General features: G+C 41.6%; 1 protein-coding gene across 1 annotated transcript; it reads right to left on the reverse strand.

The window, feature by feature from the left end:
- Window positions 1–1,639: 1,639 nt before the first annotated feature.
- Window positions 1,640–17,506, reverse strand: wdr25 (WD repeat domain 25). The gene is made up of 6 exons (XM_052153496.1): window positions 16,143–17,506; window positions 13,858–14,005; window positions 8,332–8,462; window positions 5,506–5,673; window positions 5,062–5,202; window positions 1,640–2,762 (listed from the first exon to the last, which is right to left on the reverse strand). Exons 1-6 carry the CDS (start codon window positions 16,617–16,619, stop codon window positions 2,541–2,543), a joined length of 1,287 nt encoding a protein of 428 aa, XP_052009456.1. The 5' UTR covers window positions 16,620–17,506; the 3' UTR covers window positions 1,640–2,540.
- Window positions 17,507–18,142: the final 636 nt, after the last annotated feature.

Consider the following 18,142-nt stretch of genomic DNA (forward strand, 5'->3'; position numbering starts at 1 on the left):
AGCTGGTCCCGCCCGAAACTCATGCCATTGGTTGAGAGAGAAGTTGACATGCCAAACTCACAGATGAATGTTGGGAAAGCGTCACGTGTTGTGACCGTTACTCATTAAACAGAGACACCAGAACCTGTGTGAACATCCAAACCAATGACACACAACAGCCGCTTCATCAAAAGTGTAAAATTAGAGAGGAATTCATAATACCAAATTGAAAAGGTAATTTGTATGTTCATGCATTGAACTTTTTCCTCTTCAGTCAGTCTGTATTAGATCTGTGAGTGTAAACATGACTCTATGTTGTTTATTGTGGACAGCAGGAGTTATTATGTGTGCAGATCTTTGACACGAGAGGAACTCATAGAACAACAGTCATATTTCTACAAGGTAAAACAGGATGTGCATACAGTCTGTGAGATTTAGTTTAGAACCAAACGGGTTGCACAAAGTGAAATCTAAACCGTAAGTGTTTGGATAAATGCGCCTGTCAAATGTATATATTTATAACAGGGGTGCCCAATACGTCGATCGCAAAGGCACTGCTGGTAGATCGCATACAAATTAAATGTACTTTCGTTAAATTTTAATAAAAATAAATACAATGTCTTTCCTTCTTTTAGTTTCTGTCTGACTTGCACTTGACGAGTAAATATTGACCAGGCGAGGTTTTGTTTATTCAGTTGCCATGACAACTAGGTTTGCGCATACGCGCCTTCCAAGGACTTCTGAGAACAGCGCGCGAAATTGCGACGCTACTGCCCGGATTAGGCAAAACTGAATGAAATCAGACAGTAGCATTGCAATTTCGCGCTCTGTTCTCAGAAGTCCTTGGAAGGCGTGAGCGCAACGCGTCATAATCTGAAGACCACGCCCACCGGGGGAAAAACAATCCAACCGTCTCCATTGACTTTGCATTGCGAGAGGATGCCTCCTTGTCATTTATGGCATATAACAAAAGACAGAAAAATGCCTAAAACCTGCTGTGTGACAAGGTGTACAGCAATCAAGCTAAATAACCCAGAAATACATTTTTATAAGCTTCCGAACTGTAAAAGCCATCCTTTAAGGAGACAAAAGTGGATACAGGCAATAATTGTGAAGCATCAGGAAGAGTTGGTCAATTGTGGGATCCTTACAATAAAATGTAACTTCTCAATATATCTCCTCCTATCAGGTTCACATAGGGTGGTGAAATAAGCAATCGACATGGTTACAATTATGAATGTGTTTTTTTTTTTTTTTTTACAATATCGTGTCGCGTTCCAGTGGGCGTGGTTCTCAGAGTAGTTCGAGAACTAGTTGCGCTTTTACGTTCTGAAACAAACCCGTTTTTTGGGGTCAGCAGCTTATAAAAATGTATTTCTGTGTTATTTAGCTTGTTTGCTGTGCACCTTGTCACACAGCAGCTTTTAGACATTGTTTTGTTTTTGTTATAAGTCATAAATGACAAGGAGGCAGTCTCTCGCAATGCAAAGTCAATGGAGACGGTTGGATTGTTTCCCCAGTGTGGGCGTGGTCTAAATACACCCTGTCTCTATGCGCAAACCTAGTTGTCATGGCAACTGAATAAACAAAACATGGCCTGGTCAGTATTTACTGGTAAATGCCCTGACTATTGTTTATATTGTGCTGTAGGTGTTTTGGGTTTAGTGTTAAAACTGAATGATATCAACATTGAACATTATTATATATTTGTTTATTAATTAGAAGATGAATTCCATGTAGGGATACATGCAGTAGTCCCAACAAGCATTTTCTTATTTTAAATGAAACTGTGTTTTTAAGTTGGTGGATCTGATTGAGTTGCTCATTTAAAAGTAGATCATCACACAATAAAGTGTGGCACCCCTGATCTATAATGACTATAACAGTATGAACAGTCATGAGATGTTTATGCTGTATTTGAGTCTCCGCTGATCTCAGATCACCTCAGAAGACTCGACTGAAGGTGCCTCAAAGATGTTTTTACACGAGCATCACTGTCGTTCTTCCACACACATGGACCAGCATCATACACGTGTGATTTCTCAATATTTATCTGCATTAAACATGATCATGTAAGTTTTCTGTGTTGGGAATCCTGCGGTCTCGTCCTGCTAATGCTCCAGGGAAAACTGCTCATCTGTTTCATGCATGTCTCTGTTTTGCTGTAGATTTCTTTCCTAAATAAATAAGAATAATGGACTCATTTAATGTCATTCTAATGAACATCTGTGACATCACCAGCATATATCTGATCGTCAAGCGCTCTCATTGGTGCAGGAGAGAGACGCTGCAGGGCAATCAACCAATCATGAGGTTTTCTACTGATACAAACTATTTTGTTCTCTTGATAACTTGGAAGGAAACGCAGCTTTATTCGCATCTTTTTCCTGCGACATTCAGGTTTATTTTGCATCAGTGACAGTTCATCATCTTATTCTGATATAATGAGATCATTAATAATGAAGATTATTCCGGATAATCACTGAGAAACTGCAAGAAATAAGTCAGAAATGGAAATGTTCAGTTTGCAGATACAGTTCAACTGTGATCAATAAACACGATTAATTCCATATTTTGATTTGTCCTGACCAATCACACGAGGCCATCGCGGCAGGTAACACGGGATGCAGCGCGGCACAAATGCACGCATGTTCGTGAGCCTGTAGCGTGTTCAGAGGTCGTGAACTCTGAAAGTCGTAGAAGTGAACAGAACCGGTAGAGCTGCCCGACACCAGAACACGTCCGTCTGCAGAGAACCCACAATGCACCGCGAATCCCTCCACCTACAAACACACCGTATACATTCATTATTTACTTATTACATGATCTTCTCTGGTTCTTTATCAACAGATTTATAATAATGCAATAAACCAGCAGCAGCCACGAGACAATAAAGTATATCATAAATAATTACATTTATTGTTAATAATAATTAAAGGAATATTCCGGGTTTAATAAAGTTCAAGTGAATCTCAATCAGCAGCATTTGTGTCATAATGTTGATCAGCACAATAATTAATTTCATCTGGTTCCTCCTTTAATAAAGCACAAATGTGTGTTCCAGTGACACACTTATAATGGAAGTCAATGGGGCAATTATTGGATGTTTAAAGGCAGAAATGTGACGCTTATAATTTAATAAAAGCACTTACATTAATTCTGCTGTTAAAACTTGTGGATTATTTGAGCTGTAAAGTTGTTTAAATCATCAGTTAATGGTTGTCATTGTGTCGTCATGGCAACAGAGTTGTATAATTGTGTATATCTTCACACAGATGTGATTAATAAGTGATTTAATGACAGTAAAATCATGTTCACACACATATTGTTCATGTCTTGTGTTTATACTTGTGAAACAGTATTTTAATGTGTACAGATTAAACCCCATTGACTTGCATTATAAGTGTCTCACTGGAACACACATTTGTGTGGAGTGTGTTTATGCGTTTGTTTGTGTGTTTGTGTGTGTGTGTGTGTGTGTGAGAGTGAGTGTGTGTGTGTGTGTGTGTGTGTGTGAGAGTGTGTGTGTGTGTGTGAGTGTGTGTGTGTGTGTGAGAGTGTGTGAGTGTGTGTGTGTGTGAGAGTGTGTGTATGTGTGTATATATGTGTGTGTGTGTGTGAGAGTGTGTGTGAGTGTGTGTGTGAGCGTGTGTGTGTGTGTGAGCGTGTGTGTGTGTGTGTGTGTGTGTGTGTGTGTATTTATCACTTTGTGGGGACCAAATGTCCCCATAAGGATAGTAAAACCCGAAATGTTTGACCTTGTGGGGACATTTTGTCGGTCCCCATGAGGAAAACAGCTTATAAATCATTAACTGATGATTTAAACAACTTTACAGCTCAAATAATCCACAAGTTCTAACAGCAGAATTAATGTAAGTGCTTTTATAAAATTATAAGCGTCACATTTCTGCCTTTAAACATCCAATAATTGCCCCATTGACTTCCATTATAAGTGTGTCACTGGAACACACATTTGTGCTTTATTAAAGGAGGAACCAGATGAAATTAATTATTGTGCTGATCAACACTATGACACAAATGCTGCTGATTGAGATTCACTCGTGATGAACCGGAATATTCCTTTAACACATTCTCACAGCAGTTATCTGAATGCTGTTGGCAGTTGTTGAGCAACTTGGTGCATTAAAAACAGAATGTTTTTGTGTGTGTGCGTTAGAGAGTGTGTGTGTGTGTGTGTGCGTGCGCTAGAGAGAGTGTGTGTGTGTGCGTGCGCTAGAGAGAGTGTGTGTGTGTGTGCGTGCGCTAGAGAGAGTGTGTGTGTGCGTGCGCTAGAGAGAGTGTGTGTGTGTGCGTGCGCTAGAGAGTGTGTGTGTGCGCGCGCTAGAGAGAGTGCGTGTGCGCGCTAGAGAGAGTGCGTGTGTGTGCGTGCGCTAGAGAGAGTGTGTGTGCGTGCGTGCGCTAGAGAGAGTGTGTGTGTGTGCGTGCGCTAGAGAGAGTGTGTGTGCGCGCGCTAGAGAGTGTGTGTGTGCGCGCGCTAGAGAGTGCGTGTGTGAGTGCGTGCGCTGGAGAGAGTGCGTGTGTGAGTGCGTGCACTAGAGAGTGTGTGTGTGTGTGTTTGTGTGTGAGTGAGTGTGTGTGTGTGTGTGTGTGTGAGTGTGTGTGTGAGTGTGTGTGTGTGTGTGTGTGTGTGTGATGTGTGTGTGTGTGTGTGTGTGTGTGTGTGTGTGAGTGTGTGTGTGTGTGTGTGAGTGTGTGTGTGTGTGTGTGTGTGTGTGTGTGTGTGCGTGCGAGTGAGAGCGTGTGTGTGTGTGCGTGCGTGCGTGCGTGTGTGTGTGTGCGTGCGTGCGTGTGAGTGAGAGCGTGTGTGTGTGTGTGTGTGTGTGTTTGAGTGTGTATGGTACAATGCCTTTGAAGGTGCCTCATCCAATCAGAATTTAGAGTTGAAACGTTATATAATTGATTATTTGACAATAATGATTTTAAACGACGGTATTTCTCAATGTTCCAGAACTCTCACTGAATGAAAGTCATTTGACATCCAGCAGATGCTGAATAATGATTCCTGATCACACAGCTGTATGTAAGGACTGGATGGAGCGCCTGCGGGCGGCACACACTGACCTCATGTCCTTCATATCGCCGTCTCTTATTCATTCTGTACGGCCGCTGGGCTGAAAACAGGGCGATGTAGCTGCCATTCGTCTGAGCCACGAAACTCTTCTCCAGCGGGTGAGACGTCAGACATGGGCAGGTGTAACGCTCCTACAACACAAACATCTGCACACAATCAGTAACTTCCCTTCTCATGTTTCATTTATCACTGATCCTGCCTACGGTTGGATAGGATGTACGGTTGCCTAGCAACTAGCGGTTACATTTGCACCGCTATGATGTTTGAATTAGAGACTCTCAAAGAGGCCGTTCGCTCATGGAAACAAGTTTTCCTGAAGAAAGAGCGAGACGTGTGCAGGACTTCATGTATATTTCATGTTTAACATTTTAAATCAGACTCATATTTCTTCCCTTCGGACTCATATACAGTGTCCTGATGATGGTGTTTCTTACGTGGAATATCTGGTTGGAGATTTTGGCGGTGGTGTTTAAGTCCCAGGCGATGAGCGTTCTCTCTGCAGAGTCTCGACTAACAGCGTCAGTGCTGCTCACAAACTCTCCGTCACTCAGAAACAAGATGTCGAGCGTCTGCTGAACATCAGCCTTAAACACACGCAACACCTGCACAACATTGTGATTGTGATGTCATTTAGGGTCATTTCAGACTCAAGCTAATTTCATTGCTAACATTTTATGCATCCTAAATAAACACAATTAAATCACGTTTACACTTTCTTGATAGATACAAATCTTCTTTCACGAGTGATATTTCATAGTTTCATCTCAATCATTCACTCACACTTTTGTACACTCGGTTATCAAGTACACCAACTATTGAACAAATTTTATTAGGGGTGAAATTGTTTGATGTGCTGGAAATGACATCACAACTGTGGAAAAATGTATAGAAATAATTTTCAGGGGGTTCTGAGTATCTCCGCGAGTATTGACGCTGACTATCACACCTGGAGTTGTGAGTTTGAATCCAGGGCGTGCTGAGTGACTTCAGTCAGGTCACCTTAGCAACCAAATTGGTCCGGTTGCTAGGGAGGGTAGAGTCACATGGGGTAACCTCCTCGTGGGCGCTATAATGTTGTTCTCGCTCTCGGTGGGGCGTGTGGTGAGTGACTCCAGTCAGGTCTCCTTAGCAACCAAATTGGTCTGGTTGCTAGGGAGGGTAGAGTCACATGGTGTAACCTCCTCGTGGTCGCTATAATGTGGTTCTCGCTCTCGGTGGGGCGTGTGGTGAGTGACTCCAGTCAGGTCTCCTTAGCAACCAAATTGGTCCGGTTGCTAGGGAGGGTAGAGTCACATGGGGTAACCTCCTCGTGGGCGCTATAATGTTGTTCTCGCTCTCGGTGGGGCGTGTGGTGAGTGACTCCAGTCAGGTCTCCTTAGCAACCAAATTGGTCCGGTTGCTAGGGAGGGTAGAGTCACATGGTGTAACCTCCTCGTGGTCGCTATAATGTGGTTCTCGCTCTCGGTGGGGCGTGTGGTGAGTGACTCCAGTCAGGTCTCCTTAGCAACCAAATTGGTCCGGTTGCTAGGGAGGGTAGAGTCACATGGGGTAACCTCCTCGTGGTCGCTATAATGTGGTTCTCGCTCTCGGTGGGGCGTGTGGTGAGTTGTGCGTGGATACCGCAGAGAATAGCGTGAAGCCTCCACATGCGCTACGTCTCCATAGTAACGCGCTCAAGTCACGTGATAAGATGCGCGGATTGATGGTCTCAAACGCGGAGGCAACTGAGATTCGTCCTCCACCACCCGGATTGAGGCGAGTCACTACGCCACCACGAGGACTCAGAGCGCGTTGGGAATTGGGCGTTCCAGATTGGGGCGGGAAAATTTCATACAATTATTTCACTGTTTATTCAGATGATCAGAGTTCAAACATGTAATAATTTGTATTTTTATAATGGGTTGTCATAGTTTAATATGCTAGTCGCAGCGCTATGCAAAATACGGCTAAGATGTTTCAGAACCATGTGAAGTCCAAACTCAGTTCCTGCCGTTGCAGTGAGACTTTTAATCCAAATTTGAAACATCTAATATAAGAAATCTTTTTCTGTAGCAACAGCCTCCTGCTTCCTCTCGATTATTCAGGGCAGCATGAACATATGAATGTGCTGCCTTCATTTATCACTTGTGCACGATTTCAACAACACACTTGCGTCTACACACAGCGTATGCATGTAAATGCCACAACATCATCATTGCCATGCCAAGATTGCCAACTGAACTTTTAAAATAGGACCCTGAAAGTCTGGGACAAGGCCAAGTCACATCTGTACATACGAGACATTTGAGGAAGTCCTGGCGAAAGGGTTCACAGTTTTAATGAGATCTTCAGATAACGAAAAGGAGAACGATGAAATCTGTTTGAATAAAAATCCACCTGACATGAAAGTGCATGAAGTTGAAGAAACAGCCATAATGAACGTTCTTATGAGAGAAGAAAGAGTCTGAAGAGCAACACGAGCTATGAGTGAAATCAGCGGTCCATTATTCAGTGTCGTATATGTTTGACCCACAGACTGTAAAAGATGGCCGACGCCCCTTCGCTCTTTTCCATTGGTCAGAACTGAAGCCGCCAGTGTCCCGATATGGCGCTGACATCTTGGGACTTGAGTCTGTGCAGTTGCGATTTCGGGACCAGACCTGCGCAGTAGTGAGCAGGAAGTAAAGCCGCGAAATCAAGGCTCCGCCCTCACTCTCACTGAATCAATCGCAAGCACACGCCCCTTTTGACTTATGACGGTGTGAAATAATTAATTATAGAAATGTAGATATTAAATTTAAAGCTCCAATCTCCTCAGTCCTCCGAAGATCCCGAAAAAAAGTCAGTTGGTGCTTCAGTGACTACTTCACTCAGAGAACCTGTCAATCACAGCTGTCAATCATGATGTCACTGTTTTTATAGCATCAAATAACTAAAAACAAACTTATTTTGAAAACAAACACTTGAAATGACATCAACGTGATAGAAACGACAGTAAATGACAGAAACTATCTTTGGAAAAAAGATATGTGAAGTGTAATTTAATTGTTTAGTTGGTCTCACGTCCCGTTGAATAACATGGGGAGGCGGGGCTTATGACCTATACTAGGACCAGCCACCGGGGGGCGATCGAGACGTTTTGGCTTCAGTTTTGAGGGCTTGTGCGGCACACTTGGTGCAGACCACAGCATGTCTCCACTGACCAATCACAATAAAGCATTTCACTGACACGTGTTAATATCGAAATCTCTAGCGTGAATATGGTGTTAAAAGAGACTGACCTTACAGGAGCGAGTGTCCCAGGCTTTGACCTCTGAACTGAAGCCTCCACACAGGAACACATCGGGGTCAGAAGGTCGAGGGGCGACACAGCCCACCTTAAACTCATTCTCCATCTTTACCACTGTCTTACCTGTCAAATCAATCAATCAATCAATATCATGGTGTCTTATAGTTCATGGTAAAGATAGTTCTCGATAATCAATCAATGTGTCTGATTGGCTGTTATTATTGTCATGTGATCTGGAGCATGTGTGTGATTTTAATCTGTGATTTAATTGGATTCTTCTTTTAATGGCGTGAATGTGTCCTCTCAATTACCGCTGATGTTTGGGGAGAGGAGCAGACGTGCATGATTAATAAAGCTCTCTCCGTGTTTTAATTAAGAAATGTAATTATCTGAGCTCTGATGGACGATGTGAGACGAGTTGCTCATGAGCACACTGTTATCGTCATGGCGACGGCAGCCTCATGAACCACATCAAACACACACACAATCATTCAGTGTGTCTGTTATAATAAAACAAATATCACAGAAGCATCACACAAGCTCCTCCCCCTCAGTTCCTCAGTGTCTCGTGTTATTAAAGTGACACTATAAATATACCGTATGATACTGAAGTGTGATCTCTCTGTTGTTACATTACAGTTAGAATCAAGTTAACAATGTTGCATGAATATATCTGTACACACAGAACATTAAAGGGACAGTTCACCAATTATAGTTTGATAGTATCCATTTATTTGTTACACAAATGTATCGATTCCCTTCAGAAGACATTCACTGATCGTCTGGAGTCGTGTGGATTACTTTAATGCTGCCTAAATGTGATCAAAGTTCTGCCTGTTTATTTGCATTATAAGCACCTGCCAGAGCTCCATCTTCTTCTAAACATCTTCATTTGTGTCTGCTGAAGAAACACAGACACACACATCATGACATGAGGGTGAGTGAATAAAGGTGCCAGTGACTTTGTCGCTGCAGGTCGCCAGTTGCTGGCGGTGAAGTCGCTAGTGGGCGTTCCCACTACTGGTTGCCTAGTAACGTTTATAAATGACATTCACGGATGTCATTCCATTGCTCTTGACAGCAAATCGCTTTTCTTGGCACTAAAAACAAACATTTTGGAGGGAAAAGACTAAATATAAATGGAATCAGTACATAAAATGCTTTATATCAAAGATGAATGAGAAACAAGGTGTGCTGTTTGCCATAGCGGCGGTTTATCTGCGGCGAAAACACAAATGCCGGTCTGTCTGGGTCCATAAAATCCCAGCGATCTCAGATACACCTTTCCACGTAGTATTTTTCTTAAAAATGTCCTTGTACATGGGAAGAGACATATCATAGAGCACTGGAACATTTCTAACAGCAAGAATTAGCCTTTCATCCATCTTTCAGTTACTGCAGTAGCTGAGAGAGAGAGAAAGAGAGAGTGTGTGTGAGAGAGAGAGAGAGTGTGAGAGTGTGTGTGTGTGAGAGAGAGAGAGAGAGAGAGAGAGAGAGTGTGTGTGTGAGAGAGAGAGAGTGTGTGTGTGTGTGAGAGAGAGAGAGAGAGTGTGTGTGTGTGTGAGAGAGAGAGAGTGTGTGTGTGTGTGAGAGAGAGAGAGAGTGTGTGTGTGTGAGAGAGAGAGAGTGAGAGGGAGTGAAATTACACACACAGCGTCTGCTGTTCAATGTTGAAATTACAAAGGAAAACACCCAATAATGCATGCAGGGCAGAATTAGGATGATTCCCATTGATCATTAACATACAAAAAAGATCTCTAAATTTTTGGATGCATTTAAAATCAAGTCCCACAGAGTCGCTTCATTATAAAGCGCTACGAACCCAAGAACTGAACCCTGAAAACAGTCCCCTCAGTCAGCTGGTTCTGAGACTCACTAACCCGGTTAACAGTACTAACAGTAACCAGCCTCAAGTACAGGCTGAGTGAGCACAGTCTCGTCATAGAGACAGACAGTGAGAGAGACAGACAGACAGTGAGAGAGACAGACAGATCCTGAGCAAGTACAGGCTGAGTGAGCACAGTCTCGCCATCGAGAGAGAGACAGACAGTGAGAGAGAGAGACAGACAGTGAGAGAGAGAGACAGACAGTGAGAGAGAGAGACAGATAGTGAGAGAGAGAGACAGATCCTGAGCAAGTACAGGCTCAGTGAGCACAGTCTCGCCATCGAGAGAGGCAGACACAGAAAAACATGGTTACCCAGAGAAGAAAGGGTGTGTGCTCACTGTACGACAGGTGAGGTTGAGACAGAGGTGCACTTTCTCCTTCACTGCCCAAAATTTAAAAATACAAGGGACATTTATATGGATAAATTAACACACAGCATAGACACATTTATAACAATGACAGAACAAGAACAAATTAATATAATACTTGGAGAGGGACACACAGCAGCACTGGCTGCAAGATACGTTTTAACGTGTCACAGTCTGAGAGACAGTGGGTGAATCTGTGTTATGTGTTTTACCCCCGTGTGTCACCCCAATGTTCCCCACAGTGACCCTCAGTGTATGTGTGTATATTCATTTATGTGTCAGTATATGTCAGTTCTCTTCAGTTATTATAACACTGTGGTCTTCAGCAGTTCTGAACCTGTTTTATATTTATTTTTTATATGTGTTAAATTTGTTAAACTAAATGTATAGATTAAGATGTAGTTCTGCTTTGGCAATATTGTATTGTTTACATTCATGCCAATAAAGCCCCTTTGAATTGAATTGAATTGAATTGACAGAGAGAGGGAGAGAGAGAGAGAGAGGGAGAGAGAGAGAGGGAGAGAGAGAGAGAGAGGGAGAGAGAGAGAGGGAGAGAGAGAGAGAGAGGGAGAGAGAGAGAGAGAGAGAGAGGGGAGAGAGAGAGAGAGAGAGAGAAGGATCACATGAGCTCTCCAGTCTTCTCTCCTATTGGCTGTCGCTTCCGTTAGTCGCTCTTCATTCAACTTTGTTGCGTCGCTGGACATGCCTAGGCACTTTTCACTCTAGTAATTGAATATTGGAATTGAAAATAAAGAGTTATCTCTGTTGTCGTGAGCGTGCTAGGTGCAGCGCTATGTGTTATGAACGTGTGCAACGTCTTATCTAGTTCTCGTAAGAGTGCTTGCTCATTCCAAGTGCGATTTCTTCGTGCAAAGTGCGAGTGGGCGTGTGCGGGAGTGTTTGCGCTATCTGTGGTGTGTTGTGTGTGCTAAGAACAATGTGCTCTTGTCCTGAGAAACAGACCATTGCACTAAGACTAGAGATGCACCGATAGCACTTATCCTCTTCTGAAATCTCAGTATCGATACCAGTCTCATATATATATATATATACACTCTTTTATATATGTAAAGAAACACAAACCCTAACTACACATTATTCCAAGATAAATGTACAGCCCATTATAAGAACTGTATTGATAACTAGTATACTGGACCATGCAGAAGCAAAACTAACAGTCATTTCAGAACTCAGTAAACTTAAAGATTGTTGTAGTTTGTAAAGAAATAATAATAAGTTTTATTATTATTATTGACTTTTATAATACAATAGTAATCTTGTATATTTCAGCCATGCAGCTTTAACTTTAAAACACTGGGGCTTTTATTTTGAAGGTCGGAACACTGCAGGAAGTGATGTAAGAGTGTGTGTGCTCGTTCACTATATATTGTGTTATCACACGTCATCAAGTGTCTCTGAATAAAATACACGAGTCATATGAACACCTTTAATTGTGTTTTTATGTTTCTGTTACATCATTTCTGGAGATTGACAGTAACGAACATGACCCAGTATCAGATTTGGATCGGCTCGTTGGACCCGATCAGTATCAGAGCCGGTACGAGGTAGTTCAGACGCTTCAGAAGCAGGTCTGTTTTCAGCGCTAAACTCAGTTTCCATAATGTCCCCGACGATCACTGTTGAAGCGTTTATGAAACTAAAATGATGAGATTTGTGAAAAACGTTCTATAAGTCATGATTTATTTTTAAACCATTATTATTATAATTATGTTTATATTTACAGTTGTATTCTGATCTCAATTGATTTGGTATTTTTCTACTAGTTGTCATGGTGATTTTTAAAGGGGAGCCATTATGCAAATTACACTTCTTCATGGTGTTTGTACGTTAAATGTGAGCCTGCAGTGTGTGTACACAACCTCCCTAAAATGATAAAAGTCTTTCTAATATTTCTATTAATCAAAAACAGTGTGTCAGAATGAACTCTTTTCCTTTCTGCTCTAATGTGACGTCACGTTAGATCAGGCCACGCCCATGACTGGTGACTGACTCCGCCTTATTATCATAGCTCCTCCCCTGAGTGATGTACACACAGTCCTGGAGCAGATACAGTGAGAGAATAATGTCTCATAAGTGTCTGTTGTTGCTGTAAAAGTGTTCATAAGAGTCTTCATGTACTCCTGCATCAGAGACACTGAAGACGCAGAGGACAAGCTGGACTGGTGATCTGGCATACCGGACATTGTCCCGGTGGGCCGACGCACTTTGGGGCCGATCAGGGGCGGACTGGCCATCGGGAGAACCGAGCGGGCTGGTGTGTCATCCGCGAAATGGTCCGCGATAAGCTAAAATGAGCCGCTGCGTTATGCAGAACGGACCATAAAACGGTGCTGTGATATGCAGAAAAGGACAGCGAACACCCCCTATCCCCAAACACCCCCCCGCTCATCTTTTGGGCAGTTGCTGTGTAAAATCCCGGGACGATTTCTCTTCCCAGTCCCGTCTGAACTCCAGTATTTACACTGTCAGTCATATCGGTTCTGATGTGTTGTTGCTATAGTAACTGAAGCACGAGCTGTAAAGGCACAGCCCTCTTCCAGAAAGGGGGCGGGGAGCAGCAGCTCATTTGCATTTAAAGAGACACACACGATATCAGCGTGTTGTTGATTCCACCTAAAAAGAGGCGTTTATAACATGATATAATAAATGATCTGTGGGGGATTATGAGCTGAAACTTAACACATATTCTGGGGACACCTGAGACTCATATTACATACTGTAATAAGGGCATAATAGCTCTCCTTTAAGTCAATACAAAAGGTGCCAGTGGAACAAGTTGGAAAGAATACAATTTTTGGACCTTTTTAACATTACATCATTTTAATTATATTTTAAGAGTAATTTAAATAAAAAAAAAATTGTGTTTCAATAAATAAATGTAATTGTAATGTAATCAAAGTGTAGAAGTGAAGTGTGTGTTGATACTGTTAATAATGTGTCAGCAGATGAACATGATGAATAATAATTACATTCTCTATAATATTCAAATCCTGACAAGAATCACTTTCACACAGTTTCTAAGCAAATAAAAGGAGCGTGTCTGTATTTCTATTCTTCTAATTCATCACATACAATCACACGAGCAGCATCTGTTTGTTTACATCACTGATGTTTGAGGAATTAATAATCTAAGAGCTAAAACAGCAGCTGCTTCTTCATCTGTGATGATTTAAATGAGTGTACATTAACAGCTGTATTCTGTGTAGATTTCAATATATCTGTTTGACTGTGAGATAACTCACCCGTCTCCACATCAGTGAGTGCCACGCTGCCGTCAAACGATCCCGACAGGAGGCGTCGCCCACACGGCAGCCAACAGGCATCACGGACGGCACCTCCATGGGCGGAGTATGTCTGTAAGCACCGCCCACTGTCAATACCATCCCACACCTGAAAACACACACACACACACACACACACACACACACACACACACACACTGCTGAAAACCACCAATGACACACACATATTACACATCACATAAATGAATGATGCTGATGAAGGTAGAGGAGGTCCAGTTCCCTGCACTGTGGGTGGTTGCTATGCGGTTGCTAAGGTGGTTCCAGCCTGTGATCAATAATCCAGCAGACACTGTGTGTGTTACTATGACTCACAACATCTGTTCATCCTCTCTGACGGCTGTATGACAGATTCCTGCAGTAATATGCAAATGCTCTCATGAATATTTAAGTGCTTCATTATTAAGGGGCTCATCAGAGTTCCTGCAGGTCGACCTGCATCATTCGACCCCTGCTGAGGTCACTGATGAAGCGTGTGACGGGTCCCTCCACATACATCATGTGACATGATCGAGCAGCTCTACATACACACGGCTGCATAAAATATGACTATTTACTAGTATTAATGTACTATCACTACTATGATAAATATGATCATTTATGTAGAATTGTTATTCTCTAATAATAATAATAATAATAATAATATAACATGAACTGTTAGCGCCACCTTGTGACAGTTCCAAAATCTACTGACAGCTTTTCAATGGATAATAAACTATTTCATTTCAATCGTTTAATAAATACAGAGTAAAACAACTGTTGTTGTGTATGTCTTATTTGTTGTTATTGATCTGTATGTTGTGTATCAACATAACTGTTGCCTCTATAACTGTTGCCTCTATAACTGTTGCCTCTGTAACGGTTGCCTCTGTAACGGTTGCCTCTGTAACGGTTGCCTCTGTAACGGTTGCCTCTGTAACTGTTGCCTCTGTAACGGTTGCCTCTGTAACGGTTGAATCTGTAACGGTTGCCTCTGTAACGGTTGCCTCTGTAACTGTTGCCTCTATAAGTGTTGTCTTGTGTGTGGTGAGTTGTGGCACAGGATGGCATCTGTGGAGTCATACGGGCGGGCGCTGCACACTGCTGGTGTTTGAGTCCCCTGTACTGTGTTCTGTCAGAAAACACTATAGAAATGTAACATTCATAAAATCTGCCACACTGCACAACTTTAACGGGCACGTCTGAAAAAATCTTGGAAATGTATCAAATCTTCATAATGTCACGGTGAGTTTTAAAGGAATATTCCGGGTTTAATAAAGTTCAAGTGAATCTCAATCAGCAGCATTTGTGTCATAATGTTGATCAGCACAATAATTAATTTCATCTGGTTCCTCCTTTAATAAAGCACAAATGTGTGTTCCAGTGACACACTTATAATGGAAGTCAATGGGGCAATTTTTGGATGTTTAAAGGCAGAAATGTGACGCTTATAATTTAATAAAAGCACTTACATTAATTCTGCTGTTAAAACGTGTGGATTATTTGAGCTGTAAAGTTGTTTAAATCATCAGTTAATGGTTGTCATTGTGTCGTCATGGCAACAGAGTTGTATAATTGTGTATATCTTCACACAGATGTGATTAATAAGTGATTTAATGACAGTAAAATCATGTTCACACACATATTGTTTATGTCTTGTGTCTACACTTTTGAAACAGAAAAATATTTGTCTTAAGATGGTTATTATTGTTTTCAGCTTTAGTGTGTCAATAGGAAATATTCATTTTACACTCCCAAACATTACTTTTGCAAATAGATGAACAGAGAGCCCTGCAAAAGATGGCATTGCCCCCACGTGCCCCCACTGAACATCAAGTCAGTCTAAGATTACATAAAGAGACAGAATTTATGATGAAAAATAAATATGTAAATATTGATGTGTTTATCTCCCACACCTCTCATATCAGTGCTGAAGACATGGATTAAACCACTGGAGTCTTATGGATTACTTTTATGCTGCATTTATGTGCTTTTTGGAGCTTCAAAGTTCTGGTCAGCATTCACTTGCATTGTATGAACCAACAGAGTTGAAACATTCTTCTAAAAACCTTCATTTGTGTTCTGCAGAGCAAAGAAAGTCCCACACATCTGGGATGACATGAGGATGAGTAAATGATGACAGAATTTTCATTTATAGTTGAACTGTCTCTTTAAATTAATTCTATATGATCACCAAGTTAAAGACGTTTACATGTTATGATATATTAGAGAGTGTCAGATGGACGTACCTTGCAGGTTCGGTCCATGGATGCTGACAGCAGCAGATGACTGAGATGTTCCACTGGACTCCACTGCAGAGTGTTCACTGGACCCTCATGAGCCCGAACAGACCAGCGAACCCGCCGCGGCAGCTCCGAGCGCCCGTGATTCCGTCCCACAAACGGGCGGATTGAGTGTGACTCCTGAAACAGCAACTGATGAGAGCCCGCGGCCCGTGAGTAGTCCGGTTCTGCTGCTACTGCTTCGGGTTCGGCTGCGGACACACGCGGTCTCTTAGCAACATACGGCCTGACTGCAGCTCGGTTCGGCTGAACTCTCTTCAGACATGATGAACCAGCTAAAGACTGTGTTACTGACACACGCGAGAGTGATGATGAAGAACACGAGGAGGAGTTCGTCATGAAGTGCTGATCTTTACACAGGTCCAGAAGAGGCCGAGGAGCTTCATCACTGTCAGAATCCTCATAATCCACCAGAGAAGCCATATGACACTTACTAAAGTTTACGGCTACTCCACTGTTTATAAACCTCAAACTATAGGCCACACCCTTTTCAGTGACGCGGATGATGTCTCACAACTTTAAATGAAGATCATAACAAACAGAAAGAGCCGAAATAGGCAAGAAATATATTCTTATAATAAATTAAAGCATCGGAAGAAATTAGACTGGATAAAAACCACAAAACTCACTTTAATATTAACATTATCTATACCGTACTTGTAAACAAGCACAGTTATATCATAATATGAGCATTTGCTTTTGAAAATAATCGCATTTATATAAGTATATAGCCTGATATATTTCAATATTCGCGTTTATATCCGTTAGTAATCATTTAAATGACCATTTTCGCGTCGCGCAGATTAATTTGAAGTTTAAACTGAAAACCAGGAAGCGCGTTCCGGAACTGTAAACCGATGTTTCTCGTATACGTCAAAATAAGAGTCTCATTTTAATAATTACTAATAAAATAAGATATATATTAAATATCCCGCATCTATTACTCTTATTTTAGAAAGAGTATGCCTAAAAATATATATTTGTTTTTATTGTTTCTTTCACGGTAACGAGGTAATGTTGTAATAGCAGAGACAGTTTAGCAGAGACCACGCAGCTCGAGAACACGCATGCGCTTTTTATTACCGTGTTCTGAGCTAAAGTTAAATTTATGAGACAATTGTTGTCAGATTTTACTGCTGATTTGAAATGTGTTTTTTGGTTGGAATCCTGGCCTACTGTTTTGGAGATTTCGGTCTTTCTTCATTCAAGTAGAAAGGAGGTGCACATTTATGTCGCTTGAATACACAGAAAAGAGCTGGCCGTTAGAGTTCCGAAGATGGCCGCCGAGTGAACTGACTTGCCTTTGAAAGGGACTTTGATGAAAGTAAATTGTGAAGGGAAACAGGGCCGGTGTCCTGACATTCCATCCTATCCGTCAGATTGTCCTACCAGGGCTTACTGCGCATGCGCACATCAATAGCGCGTCATTTTTGTCACGCTGAACAACACGCCCATAATTTTTTACTACGTGTGAGAACTTCTTCATGTGAGGTAAGTTTTTTACTATTTATGTTAATTTTTATTATACCAAGATATATAGCAGTAATGAGAACTGTTTACGGTCACATTCATATAAAGCCAGCTAGCACCATTGATCATCTTGTAGCATTTTTCATGAAAACGTTAGGCTAGATATGGGCGGGGCATATGATCTGATTGTGTGGTGTAAAATATAAACACACAGAATTATGCCAAAATGTCCGTTTTGTCGAGTGTCCCCATAAGATCAGTCTTAAATTAATTAAATAAAGTATCAAATGAACGTAAAGAGTGTGAGGAGTTTGAGATCCGCGTCTCTGTCAGGAGCGGAAGGTCTTAAAGTGACAGCAGTTTTCATTCATAAAAATACGCCGAATATTTAAATTATACTCTGTTTTTTCTGCATTAATTTGGAGATCAACTGTGAAATTATTACATTATAAAATATATTAAATGTATATGTAATG

Source organism: Xyrauchen texanus, chromosome 22 (genome assembly GCF_025860055.1).
Source record: "Xyrauchen texanus isolate HMW12.3.18 chromosome 22, RBS_HiC_50CHRs, whole genome shotgun sequence".
Lineage (NCBI taxonomy): Eukaryota > Metazoa > Chordata > Actinopteri > Cypriniformes > Catostomidae > Xyrauchen > Xyrauchen texanus.

Coding starts and splice junctions, on each gene's coding strand:
- wdr25 (XM_052153496.1), bottom strand. CDS start 16,619: ATGGCTTCTCTGGTGGATTATGAGGATTCTGACAGTGATGAAGCTCCT. Junction 14,006..16,142: donor CCATGGACCGAACCTGCAAG/GTACGTCCATCT, acceptor GTGTGTTTTCAG/GTGTGGGATGGTATTGACAG. Junction 8,463..13,857: donor ACTCACTGATGTGGAGACGG/GTGAGTTATCTC, acceptor TTGATTTGACAG/GTAAGACAGTGGTAAAGATG.